The sequence below is a fragment of the Perca fluviatilis genome, chromosome 7 (assembly GCF_010015445.1).
Source record: "Perca fluviatilis chromosome 7, GENO_Pfluv_1.0, whole genome shotgun sequence".
NCBI lineage: Eukaryota > Metazoa > Chordata > Actinopteri > Perciformes > Percidae > Perca > Perca fluviatilis.
This window is the reverse complement of record NC_053118.1, coordinates 23,227,573-23,240,694: the sequence shown is the minus strand read 5'-3', so window position 1 is coordinate 23,240,694 and position 13,122 is coordinate 23,227,573. Positions and strand designations below refer to the sequence as shown.

The following is a 13,122-nucleotide window of genomic DNA, read 5'->3' as shown; positions in this document are numbered from 1 at the left end:
TATCGTTATTGAAATAGTGAAGTCTAATCATGACCATGAAGTCTTTATATATATATATATATATATATATACTATATGTGTGTGTATTTACCTTGTACAGCAACCTAAGGAGTATTTGAAAAATAAATAAATAAATCATTTAAAGATTCCTCATTTGCTATGGTTGTTGAAAGGTAATACATTGAGATTCATTTTTTGTAAGATTTTTGTTTTGGTTACATTTATTAGAAGAAAAAAAAGCATGGTCGTTAAGACGGAGTATCTTGTATCCTTCATAGTAGGGCAATTCTGTTGTGTAGATTGGGTCTTTTGAAACGTTTGGATCAGTACTTAATCATCTGTGAAGTGAGCATCTTGGTTGTTGTTGGTTGTCTTGTAAGCATATATAGGCATGTCGATTTTACGTCTCAAGCTAACGACAATATAGTTTTATATTTACCTGAGGAAAGCGTGAACAATCGTGACAACTTCCTTAATCTAATATGGAATAATTTACAAAGCATGCTTGAATGGAAACTCAGCTAGTAGAAAATAAAAAAGTGGAGAAAGACAAAGATGTTGCAGGATACATGTAAATGTGAGGGAATGAACAAGCTCATGTTATAGCAGACAGACCCAGTCTTGAGGTTATTTATGGCGTCCTCCACTCCTCTCTGGTTGTATTTGCCCATGTACTGGTGCATGTCTGGGTAGTTGGAGCGGATGTTTTTTTCTGTGCTCCCGTTGGGCACCGTGCCAAACTTCAGAGGTGGGTACTGCTCCTCGGGATGCTGAAACTAGCCGAGCAAAGGGAGGCGAGGGAGGAAGACGGAAGGGGCATGAGACACACCAGGCTGTGCACCAATCTGTCTGACCTATTTCTGTCCACTTTCCAGACTAACTTACAGCACTCCGTGCACAGTCAAATCTTTGAAAAGAGAGCAGTCTGTGGACTTAAAGTAGCATTTAGAACTGTCTTTTACGTATTCAAGAACTGTGGTAATTGAGTTATGTTAAATGAGATTTTTTTCATTCCTAAATTCCTGTGCTTTAATCAATTTAACATTCAAATGCACAGGATTTGGCTCACTCTAAGACTTTAATTCTCCTCCTGCTTTCCCTACTTAATCAGTATTCAAGAAATGAAGTACCTTCTTGTCCGAGAGGCCTGACACTGTGTCAATGTACTCCTCCTGAATCATAAAGGCAGCCAGGTTAGCAGTGTAGGAGGCCAGAAAGATGACAGCAAAGAAGGCCCAGATCAGCACCATGATCTTGCTGGTGGTTCCTCTGGGGTTCTCCACTGGCACGGAGTTGTTGAAGACAATAGCCCACAAAAGCCATACAGACTTTCCTATAGTGAAAGTAGAGCCTCCAGCCTCTGGCCAAAATGATGAAGAGGGAAAAAGAGAGCGTAATGAGTGGTTGCAACGTTAACTTTTTAGACAGAAATCCAGCCAGTACACAGCACAATAGTGTATTCAGTAGCGTCTAACTGCAGATGAAGCAGCAGATTCAAATTATTCTTCCCTGAATGATCTGTAAAATGGGTTTACTGTATATGAAAATACCTAGCAGGCTTTTTTGACACTAAAGCTCATAAGGCAGTGACTATACGTTTCGAGGATGGCAGCTTTCAATTCGGCTGCAACGTAATCTTACAAATGATTAAACCACATGGTGCAAATCACCATTCAAAGGGCTCAAACACTCCTTCCTTTATACAACAGGAGTAAAGAAGGAAGGAGAGATCAGAGTGAATAAGAGGGATATATGGGAGGATGACAAAGAGGTAAATTATGTAGAGCACAGCAATCATGCAGTAAAAGAGGCGAGTCGGGTTGGCTATTGGACCGAGGCATCAGGCATACTGAATATCACAGGGGTACAAACTATGCCGTTGAATAATGAATAGCTGCTTCAATATCGAGAATACTTGGACGCAGTTCAACATACTGTAGGTAGAAATTCCTTTTCGCCGACACTCACAGTTAAAGGGATAGTTTGGATCTTTTGAAGTGGAGTTGAGTATGAGGTACTTATACCTACCTATGAGGTTAGTGTATTACCTACAGTAGATGGCAGTCAGCACGCCCCCAGTTCTGAGAAACACAGTAAGTCTGTTTGTGTTATTGTGTGACTTTGATGTTTTAAAAGGGTTAGGAACTAACAAACTAACTAACCGATCGAGACAGTGGCAGAACAGCAACTCCCGTGTTCTGCAAGGTCAAATTATTGTTTTTGTCAAAGGAGTCTGGTGGCTTTGAAAGAAGCAAAATAACAGCTTCAGTTCCCCGTCCTAAAGGGCTGTTTACAGCAAGGTAAATCGGTGAAAATATTATAAATATAGCGTACACTTAAACTGATTGAAATAGATTTTTTTAGGTGGTCCTTTTTTAGGTGGTTCTTTTTTAGTCAGCTAAAACACGTTTTGCTGTGTGTCTCTGTCCACAGCAGTACATTGCTCAGCTTCCGTGTCGGTACTCCTGCCTGCTTCTCCAAACTGGGGCTATGCTGACGCCCATCTAATGTAGGTAATACACTGACCTCATACAAACCCACTTCAAAAGATCTGAACTATCCCTTTAAGGATTCAGGGCAGTACATAAAGAAATGTCAAATTGGTTTTATTCTGAATGTGACAACTGACCAATCAGACAGACAAATTCAATAGAAACAAAAAACTTTATCATCATGCTAAAAATTAACCACATTCCAGGAGTGTGTTCATTGTTTATCCATTTGATACATGGGTTAACAATGATGGACTGCATGCCGACCCATCTATCAGACAGGCAGCTTAGATCCATCACTCACTCTTGCCATTTTGGAGACTGCGGTTGTAGCCCACAGGGCTGAAGAATTCAAAGATGAAAACGGTCACAGCCACTACGGTCAGGCACATGACGAACATCATCACCCACACCGCTGGACTGTAGGGCTCTGTGAAGGGAAACAAAAGAAGATTTAAATCAAAACATAACATAAGGGCATGTTAAACAGTTTTATAATGCATTATTTAATCATCATTATTATTATCCATAGAGAGGACAAGAAAGTTTCATAAACCTGGCACATTCTGTACTATAAATATACAAAGATGAGCCTTGTATGCAGTGAAAATGGAAACCATTGGAGAAAACATATTCTCCAGAAGTCCATAAACACTTTTTCTCTTTTAACAATCATCTCAACGCAGTCTATAGGCCAATAACTGTTCTCCCGCTGGAGCCTTGAGTCTGCTGACAGAGTGAAACTACAAGTTGGGAAGACACAAGCAGCTAAGAAAAAGTAACGGCTAGATGTAAGGACTAGCAGCTAAAGACTGAGGCTCTTTATGCGAACTCAACACTTTACGATTGGATTAGATTCTGTACATCAGCCTCACATAAACAGAGCCTCTTACCTAAGAAAGCGGATGGTGATACGGTTCCGTTGCTACGGGAGACCATGACACTGATCCCCGTCTCCACAAAAGGGACGGAGAAATCCACGACCTCTGACCTCTCCTCATTGATAGTCAGCGAGCCAATGGCCATGTCGGCTCGCTTGTATACCACCTAAAGGGGACATCAGTGGTGAGAGAGAAATCTAATTATGCGTAATTCCTGTGGCAGTTACACACAGACAGAGTGAATCTTTTACAATTCACAAAGGTTTATTTCCAGGTGAGATAGTGACATTTCTGCACCCTGACCCCTTGTACATCCTCAAATGTGCCTGCATGAGAAAGGCCAAGGATTCAATCTGCTACAAATACTGAACACGTGTCTCTTGTGCATCTCTTTAGCATACAAAATGAGCTAGGGCCCTGCTCCTCCCTGCCGCCATCTAGAAAAACCTGAAAACCGCTGTGTCTGCTGATTGTACAAGTGAAATGTTAATCTACATTAGACATGGCACATCCGCTCTTCAGAGCAAATCAGCAGAAAAATGAAGCGAAGCGGAAAGCAAAGCACCCTCCCCTCAACTTTGCCAAGTCTCTGGATTACCTGATCAAAGAATGGCAGACTTTGGAACATCTGATCAAAAGGCAGACATCAGTTTTAGAAAACAAAAATTAGCTTGGCCTGTTGCATGTGAAAATAGATTGGACAGACAGCTCTGGCCCCGGCTCAAGTTATAAATGATAGAGCAGGAGAGCGCAGTGAAACTGTTTTGGTACCCGTGACTGCTGGTGTTTGGCAAGTTCCCTCTGGGACAAAGATAGAAACAGCGGGCCGCTTCAATGAAACAGCAGCCCCTGTATCGATCTCAGTATGTGTGTGAGCATGTATACACGCTTGTTTGTTTGTGTGAGCCTGTTTTTTTTCTGCCAGCATTTCTATGTCTTTCTTGATGGGGTATCATGAACCTCAGTGAGTATTCCCAAGAAAATATCAAGGACTAATCACAACTAGCCAGGGGGTGTCTAACAATGTGTGTGTCTTTGTGCTTCTATGTGTTTGTGTGTACAGGAACGTGTCTCTGCAGATAAACATACTGAAAGGAATTTTTTTTTTGAAGGAGACTTTTTTTTTTTTTTTTTGGACTGAGACCAGTTTTCCTTCCGTGCCTGTGTGTGTTTGTGTGTGTGTGTGTGTGTGTGTGTGGGTGCGTGCGTGTGTGTGTGTAATAAATGACAGCTGTCTGATTGCTGGCAGTGGTTAAGTGGCCATAACTCTCACAGAGATTGATGTGACACATAGCGTTTAACTGGTCACCCAAAACGCAGAAGCATAGGCAGAATGCTACTATGCAGCTTGTTGACTAAAAAATGCAACACATTTGCAGAGGCACAATTATAAACTCACACACACACACACAACTTTCACACATACGCAAGTGGCATGGGCCGACATTGAGAACACATTGCTCACAAAGGCAGACAGGCAGAACCACAGGCACCCCCACACACACATAAACAAAGACTTGCCTCTCCAATCATGCCGTTCCAAACCCCATCAATTTTCTTCCCATGTTTCCCATTGGTCACTAAATAAAGGTCATAGGTGAAGCCGACAATCTTGGCCAATCTCTTGAGGATGTCGATGCAGAAGCCCTTGCAGCACTGCTTCATGGGAGCCACGCCCTCATGGATGGCACTGTGAAAGAGTCACAGCCAAGACAAAAATAAGTAAAAATCTAAATAAAAGTGTCAAACAAAAAGCCTTAAAAAACTGAATCCTCATTAGTGTGTAATAGCACAAAAGGAAAGGAAAAGGAGCACAACAGAAGGAAATGGTCACAGAGGAGGAATATTGCGGCCCAGCACATGGTGACAGGTTTGATCGACCAGTGTAGGATAGGTGCTGTCATCCCCTCAGAAGCTGATGAACCATAAAGCTCTACTGTGGTCACATCTGATTCCAGACCCCTGAGTCATTCCACTGATCCTCTGGAGAGCAGTCTGTTATTGATTATGGTCAGGGAGTGAAGAGACCACAGTTTGATAGGTGATTGATATCACCTCAATTGGATGGCATCATGAGAGCTTAGGAACTCCATTCATAACACTGGTATAAATAAAGAAGAGAGGCTACTATTCTATTTTTTTCCATTTGATTTCTGAGATTATTATTTCCTTTCATTATCACTTTGGGTGAACGACATTAACATATGAAATGAGTCAATAACATCAAATCCTATATAAACACATCAGTGTCTTAAATCCAAAGGATTCAAACCTGGCATTAAGGGGTCGTCTGCAGGGCACTGAGTCACGGATGCAGGTCCCGGATGCGGCGTCTGCCAGCTCCACAATGACAAATGGCCTTTCCTCCAGCGTGACAACGCGCAGGTGCTGGGCATCATCAGGTGGTTTTAAGAATGGCCCATAGCGGGACCAGGCTGGGTACCGAAGCCTCAGCACGCCATTCTCCCACCAGCCTACCTGGGGAGCCAGGACAAGAGAAACATTAGAGATAGGTGGAGCACACAAACACATATATCTCTACCAAAATCAGTATGTATTTTCTTTGAATAGATCAGGCAATCAAAACAACCCTATTGAACACAAAGCAGGTTGTTTAGTTGATTATGTCAGTCTACTCTGCCTGACTCATTGATCCTTTATCTGACTAAGGTTTGTGCAAGTTAGAATCTAGCCGCTATGGCTCTGAAATACCAGTACTGTGCTGTGCTGTGTACGGATGAAGCCATGGCGCTGTCTGTGGTGCTGAAGTCCGGCCATTCTGTCAGTTTCATCTTGGATCTATTATTCTGTAAACTATGTAGCTTGGGGGGGTGGGGACGACCAAAATAGTCGTTCATTGAACACTGTATCTATCACATATTATGAAATGAAATTTAGTAATGCTACAGAATAAAGCTATAAAATAAGAGCAATGCTTTACTGTGAAGGAGCCCCTCTAAATTTAATTTTAAATAATTGTTCTTTAGATAGAATTAATAATTTTATGACAGCAATACCATAACCTTATACATTCACTTAGCCACACACAGAGCGGGTAAACACCACAACATTAACACCTAATTATACAGTCTCATACAGGTACAAATGCATTGCAATAAACATTACATTAGGCTTCAATCTATACTCGCTTGCAAGATACAGATGGGAAAATACATTGCACAACACTGTATCACAAACTATTGCCACTAAATGACAGAGATGAATGAACATTTCCCTGACAGTCTCAATACAAACTGAATATAATAAGCTTCATAAAGGCTGTATTTACAGCAGGACTATGGTAGCGGTTTGAATTATATTGTACAGGTATTATAACAGTTATTGTGCCCATTCGCTCTTTTTTTTAGAACACCAGGCCCTAAATATTCATTGTTCTGTGGGTTGGGAGCAATTACCTGAAACATTTGTGCATGTGCAAAGGCTACACTGATTGATGGGGTTACAGTGTTTATCCAGATTTGTTTATACTAGTCATTTAGTTTAGTGTCAAATCAAACATTGCCATATAATTACATATAATGGCTTTGGGTAGGATGAAAGCAAGTACCTCACAGATGCTTGCACAAACAGTGGGCTTTATTGAGGGCGCTATGGTGACAGAAGGGTTGTGGCAAGCAGAATTCTAGTAGCCTGTAACCTGAACTTAAGTTTTATTCTGACTTGGTTTGATTAGAGCATGTTTACACATTAAAAAACACATGTGCAGAGAGCAGACTCATGCCTACAGATGTCAATTCAGTATGATTAAAACTTGTTCAGGGATGATGTTGCGAGATGTCCACTGTTGACCTGGAAATGTCTGTCAAGCATCCCTTTCACTGTATCATATTGTTGTCCCCTTCTCTTGCATTGTTTATATGCTCTCTAGATGTGTTGAATACTAGTACCTGGCATATTCAGACTGTTGAAAGCAGCACAAGGCAGAACCACACCCAAGAAGATTATGTGCTTTTTTTGAGAACCTTCATCTTGCAGAATCACTTGACACATCTTGTCGTGATCACCTGATAAAAGTCTCATCATGACAAGTGTAACTGAGGTGACATACACAAAAGAAAGTGCACATACATACTGTACATTCATTCACACATACAGAAATACATGAAGATATACAGTCAACACACTCACATATATATATATATATAAAAATTCACAAAAGAATGAGAGTGCTTATGCGGGCCAGTAGAGTAACGTAAAGTTTGGCAGCTCCGATCAGCCTGCGTGTCTGTGTAATGCAAGCGCTGACAGGAAGAAGAGGAGGAGGTGGCAACAATGACAGTATTTCGACTGCATTTCGACCGCAGCTCTGCAACAGACATTCACTCAAAACACACTCAAGGAACACAGACGGAAAACAGATAGAGCTTACAGGACAACACACTACTCTCTATCAGACAAATACCCTGAAAAATGCAAACACATACGTCCGAAAAATACCACTTCAGGCTCTTCAAATTGCTGGAATATTTCAGAGGCATACAAAGTATTTTGGTTTGAAGCAAAAGTTTGAGGGTTGGGAACCACTTTAAAAGAAAATGTATCCTTCAGCAGCTGTGAGTGGCATTAATAAATGTTCATTAAGTTACAGTAATATCCCTGAACATCTCGCTCGGTGTGCTGTATCTGTAGCTGAAACAAGCCATGCTAATGCTGGACAACCTTCAGTACTAGTCTGCAGTGTTTCTTAGCTGGGTGCTCCCGGGCTCTAGGTAATGGTGCAGTCATTGTAAAGAGAACATTAAATATTCAGGGAGAGCCAACAGCGTGGATGTGCATAATAGGCAGATACAGGCGTCTTATCCTCATTGTGTGCATGTGTGTACAATAGGGTTTATGCAAGAAGGGTGTAAGCATATGTGTGTAAGCATACAGTATGTGCCCTCATTTGTGTGCACACACATGGATGTGTGTAAGTTCTAAGCATGTGTGTGTGTGTGTGCATGTGGGCGGGTTTTGTACCCTGGGTTTGCACAGAGTCGAAGGACCAGCGCAGGAGCTTCTAATTGAAAGGGATTTGAGGGATATAGCAGGAGTCAGCATGTTACGACACGCTGAGACTGGACTCTGGTGGGCTGTTAAAACCAGCAGGAGGCTGAGAACCACCAATGTGTGTATTTATGCCTGTGTGTAAGTTTGTGTGGGTGCATCAGTATTTGTATTAGTGCAGCATTTGTGATTATGTGCAGAGTGTATGTTCTGAGAGTACTGTGTGTCTTTATGCATATACAGTGTGGTGTTGAGGTACTTGTGTGTGGTTGAGAAAATGAGCATCGCTCTCTCTTCCGACATGTTCTCCTTCCGACTGACATGGGTAAAATCCGGCGTATTAAAGGGAAAATATCTCCAACAGGTGACAAGGCTTCGTATTAAGGATTTCCGAAAAAAACACAGCTTTATAGAATATGCATGACACGCCAGGAGTACTGGTGCTTTCGACGTGCACAGTTATGTAGGCAAGACACTCAAACACACAAAACAATGGTGAGGCTACAACCAGATGATAATGACACGCAGAAATCTTCAGCACTATTTAAAATCAGCATTTCATTTGTATTTATCTGAAAACACAGGCAGCAAGCAAGAACAAAACAGCAACTATTGATCAGGGCAACATCAGAGCAATGCTTTGAGCAAAATGACTATGAATGAAATGTATGAGTAGATGTGTATGACTGGAGGACTGCAACTAATTATTATTTTATTGATTAAAGGATAGGTTAAATTTTTTGAAGTCTGTCTAAATACTCTCTCATACCCATGTGTACATTCAAAGACTAAAGAATTATTCCTTTCTATAATGGCAATGAAGTGTCTCTTCTTAGTGCAACTCCAATAATGTAAGAGATGGGGGACATAATCCACAGTCCTCTTTCTATCTAGAAATACTCCAACAGTCTAAGTGAGTCAAATAAAGAGGTTACCTTCCAGTCGTTTTGTACAAAATGCCCTTTTTGTGTTACAGTTCCTCAGCTGCATCTCACTGTCCAGGGAATCACAAAGAGGGAATTTCATCCTAAAGAGACTGATAATTTAGAGGTCAACACCTTGATTTGGATAACTCTGACTGCTGCTGTCTCACCTTAACTTTAAAGCATTTTTGCACAAAACTAGGAATGAGGATTTTGTCCTCCATGACCTGAATCACACTAGGATGCTACTGCTTTACAACCAGTAAGGAGAGTAAGTTAAGGAAGGAAGATTAAAGCAACCAATATGTCTTTAAAGTTACATATGGAGAAGCACATATTGTATTAAGACAGACTGGAAAACATGTTAACCTATCCTTTAATCTTGTAAGGTTTTTTTAAATTATTATTCATTACAGTTTCCAGAGGCCATGGTGATGCTTGTTTTGTTAGAACAACAGTCTAAAACCCCCAAATATTCAAATTACAACAATATAAAATCAAAAAGCATTTTGATTATTAGATTTCTGTGTGTGTGTGTGTGTGTGTGTGTGTGTGTGTGTGTGTGTGTGTGTGTGTGTGTGTGTGTGTGTGTGTGTGTGTGTGAGAGAGAGAGTGCTTTAACCAGGAAACAGCAGAGTTACAGAGAGACAGCAGAAACTGAACGGGCACAGTAGGAGCACACAAAGCACGGTCAAATGGTCAGCAGCCCACTTCTGTCCTCTGCCTCGGGCACCAATAGCCATAGTGAACTTTACATGAATATTCACCAGTGTGACCTGACTATTCTCACGGTTTATATTCTTGTTTCAGATGCCAATGCAGCATGGATCTGCTCCTCTAGCTCACACAGAGAGATTATGACTCAAGAACCAATAAGCTCAAAACCTGCTCCGGGTTCAATTGCATGTGCTTTTGTCCTTGCAGTTGTTCACAGAGGACAAAATTACAGTTTCTCATGAATCCCAAGAATTAAACAGCTTATGTAGACAACAAAATAATATTCAATCAAGTGTATCGTGTGATTCAACAGCACGCATGCCCTTATCTCTTCTGAAGTGAGACCCAGACCACATGATTAGACATAAAGAACTGATGTCATGTCCTTACATCTTCCCATCCACTTCCAGGTGTCCAGGAAATTACATCCAGGAAGGGGTTGGACAAGTAACCATCGGTATTGAAGGAATAGTCTCGACGACCAAGTGTGATGTTGCCAAAATACCTGCATGGTGATGGATGGAGACGAAAGGAGAAGTAAGCAAACGACAGTAAACGCATATTATTCGTAAATTAACTAATTGTGTTCTTGGAGGAGAAAGTACAAATCATAAGGCTGCTTATGGTGCAACTGTAAGCCTAGCCTATTCTCTTCCCACTTGAAACTAAATCACAGCATCTTTATAGTGACAGTGAGGGCTTGTCTGTTGATCAAATCTACAGACAAATGATCAGACACACAGTATTGTCAGGATCTTTGAAGTCAAACAACTTCTGCTCTCTGCATCGGCTGTGCGCTCTATAGTTTGTCTGATAATCACACAGGACAGACGTTCTTATTATCTCCTCATGTCATCTTGCTGGCTTCAAAACACAAAACCTGAAAGCTCATTTTTGCATGACAGGAAGCCTCACATGGAAGAGCAGCTTGTAGTTACAGACAGTGAACAGCAGGCAGCACTGCAAAAAGAAATGTAATAAAAGGAAAACATCTTCCTCCTCTGTTGTTGGACATAGTTTATAAACAAAGAAGAAGGAGGCCATTAATCATTTCTCTTTAATTGCTGCACTGTTTGTGCTGTGCTTCATTTACAAGAAGGAGTGTAGATAAAGTTACTAATTATTTGTTTTGCTCATCACACTGACCAAACCTAGAGTAGTATCTCTATTCAATATCATGTGAGCAAGAATAATTGGCATTAAAAACAAACCAAGATGAAAACCAGCACCACTTGGGCTACCTGTTAGAGTGTGCTGCTGCCTGTTTGCACAGCCTACGAGGAATATATTAAAGCTGGCTCATTAATATACATGAGACATGGTCCGCTTGCTACAGATGCTGGGGTAATTTTGCCAACTCACAACTACACACACCAACAACATCTATTTTGCATGGATGATAGCCAGCTCCAAATTCAAATATCCCCGCTGTGCCTGCTCTCTGACACTGAATCTACCAACTCCACCCATATACCTTCCAGCTCTTTCTGGCCCCGAAACCAACGTTTCATAAAATGCACCTGATCCTGTCTCTATTTCCTTTTCTCTCTTTTTCATATATTTTGTCTGGAGCCTGCCAACTACCTTGTGTTCCCCTCCATCCTTACATTTGTCCTCCTTCCCTCCTCACATTCTCCCTTTAGAGTTTTTCTCTTTCCTCTTATCTCCCCCTCACCTCATCCTGCCCCGCAGTCTCTGGGTCTGATTGGCGTCCGTCATGCAGTTGGTGACAAAGTTTGGCACACCCGTGGTTCCATAATCCTTGCGCATTGCAACTGCCCCATGAGTCAGCACAGTCACACCCAGAGCAATCCTCCGGCTAGGTTCGTCCCTCCAGCCCTGGGGCCGCACAGCAAACAGAGCCCGGGGCAGGCTCTCCGAGTTTAAACCTGAAAGAGCTGGCCCCACAGCAAACCACATGTGCGAGGCTCCGGCCTGACCGGCAGCCCAGGCAGCTCGGAAGACCAGCTCAGCCTCCTCCTGGGAACAGTACAGCAAACGCACCTGGAGGAAAGTAGGAAGGCAGGGAGGGAACAGGGACGAGGGGAGACACACACACACATACACGCTAGTGAGATAAGGAGGGGACAGGGGAGACGTGGAGAGAGACGGGTGGAAGAAGTAAGGGGAGAAAGATAGAGCTGGAGCAGAGGTGCAACTGAGGGAGGGTTGGGGGGGCTGCATGTGATGCATGCTAACCAGGAGGTGCATGCAGCAACAGAGGTCAGTGCTTAATGAGCTTGAGCCTGATGAAACAAGTTACAGTTATGAATAATGAAACAGAAGTAAAACAAGAAAGGGCAAATGAAAAAAAATTAAATGAAACCAAGTGGTAGAGAAGAGAGAAAAGCAAGGGAGTGTGTGTGTGTGTGTGTGTGTGTGTGTGTGTGTGTGTGTGTGTGTGTGTGTGTGGGTGGTGGGGGGGTTAAAGACAAAACAAACCTGAGGGAAAACAAGGGGAAGAGGTTGAACACTGACATATGTTATTAAAAGCAGGGTGGAGAAAAGACCTGGAGACCACAGGAGATGGTTGGGGATGGGGATGGGGATGGGGGGGGGGGGTAAAATGAGCAGATGGAGGGAAGTAATCAGAAGTGGGAAAACAGAAAAGTCACTCCATGGAGAACGGAAAGGAGGAGGTGGGATGGTGAAGAAAAGCCAAGGATGACATATTTTAGTGAAATCAGGGCCTGGAGAGATAAGAGATATTTGCAAAAGACAGGGGAGGGGGTGGGGGGGTGGGGGGGTGATTGAGTGTGGCTGTGGAGAAGGAGAGAAGAAAACATTAAAGAGAATGAAAGGCAATATAGAAAGACAGAGCAGTGACAGTGGATGAGCTCTCTGCTGAAAGTGCTGAGGTAAGGAGGGAGGGTGACCAAAGAGGGTTTCAAGGGGTTAGAGGGGAAATGGTGAAAGAAGGAAGGCATCGACAAGAGGAAGATGGAGCTGAGTGGAAGACGAAAAGGGGTTGAGGGGGTTAAATGCTGACAACTACCTAAGCATTTAAAATAGAAGAAGTACAGAAAAAATGGCATTGTGAAGAAAATAGACAAAGTGGAATCGAAGGACAAAGGAAAAGAGGAAGACAACTCTTTGGAAGGG

The 13,122-nt window shown here is 42.3% G+C and overlaps 1 protein-coding gene across 2 annotated transcripts in view; it reads right to left on the bottom strand.

Annotated features, from left to right (window-relative positions):
* Positions 1-13,122, bottom strand: part of LOC120562649 (glutamate receptor ionotropic, NMDA 2D) — a 50,717-nt gene that overhangs the window by 15,970 nt on the left and 21,625 nt on the right. For both annotated transcript variants that reach the window (XM_039806475.1, XM_039806476.1), the window contains 8 exons: positions 11,696-12,024; positions 10,411-10,525; positions 5,646-5,851; positions 4,895-5,063; positions 3,386-3,539; positions 2,797-2,922; positions 1,131-1,360; positions 616-776 (listed from right to left, as the gene is read on the bottom strand). In XM_039806475.1, the coding sequence (XP_039662409.1) occupies positions 616-776; positions 1,131-1,360; positions 2,797-2,922; positions 3,386-3,539; positions 4,895-5,063; positions 5,646-5,851; positions 10,411-10,525; positions 11,696-12,024 (1,490 nt within the window). The remainder of the gene's footprint in view (positions 1-615; positions 777-1,130; positions 1,361-2,796; positions 2,923-3,385; positions 3,540-4,894; positions 5,064-5,645; positions 5,852-10,410; positions 10,526-11,695; positions 12,025-13,122) is intronic.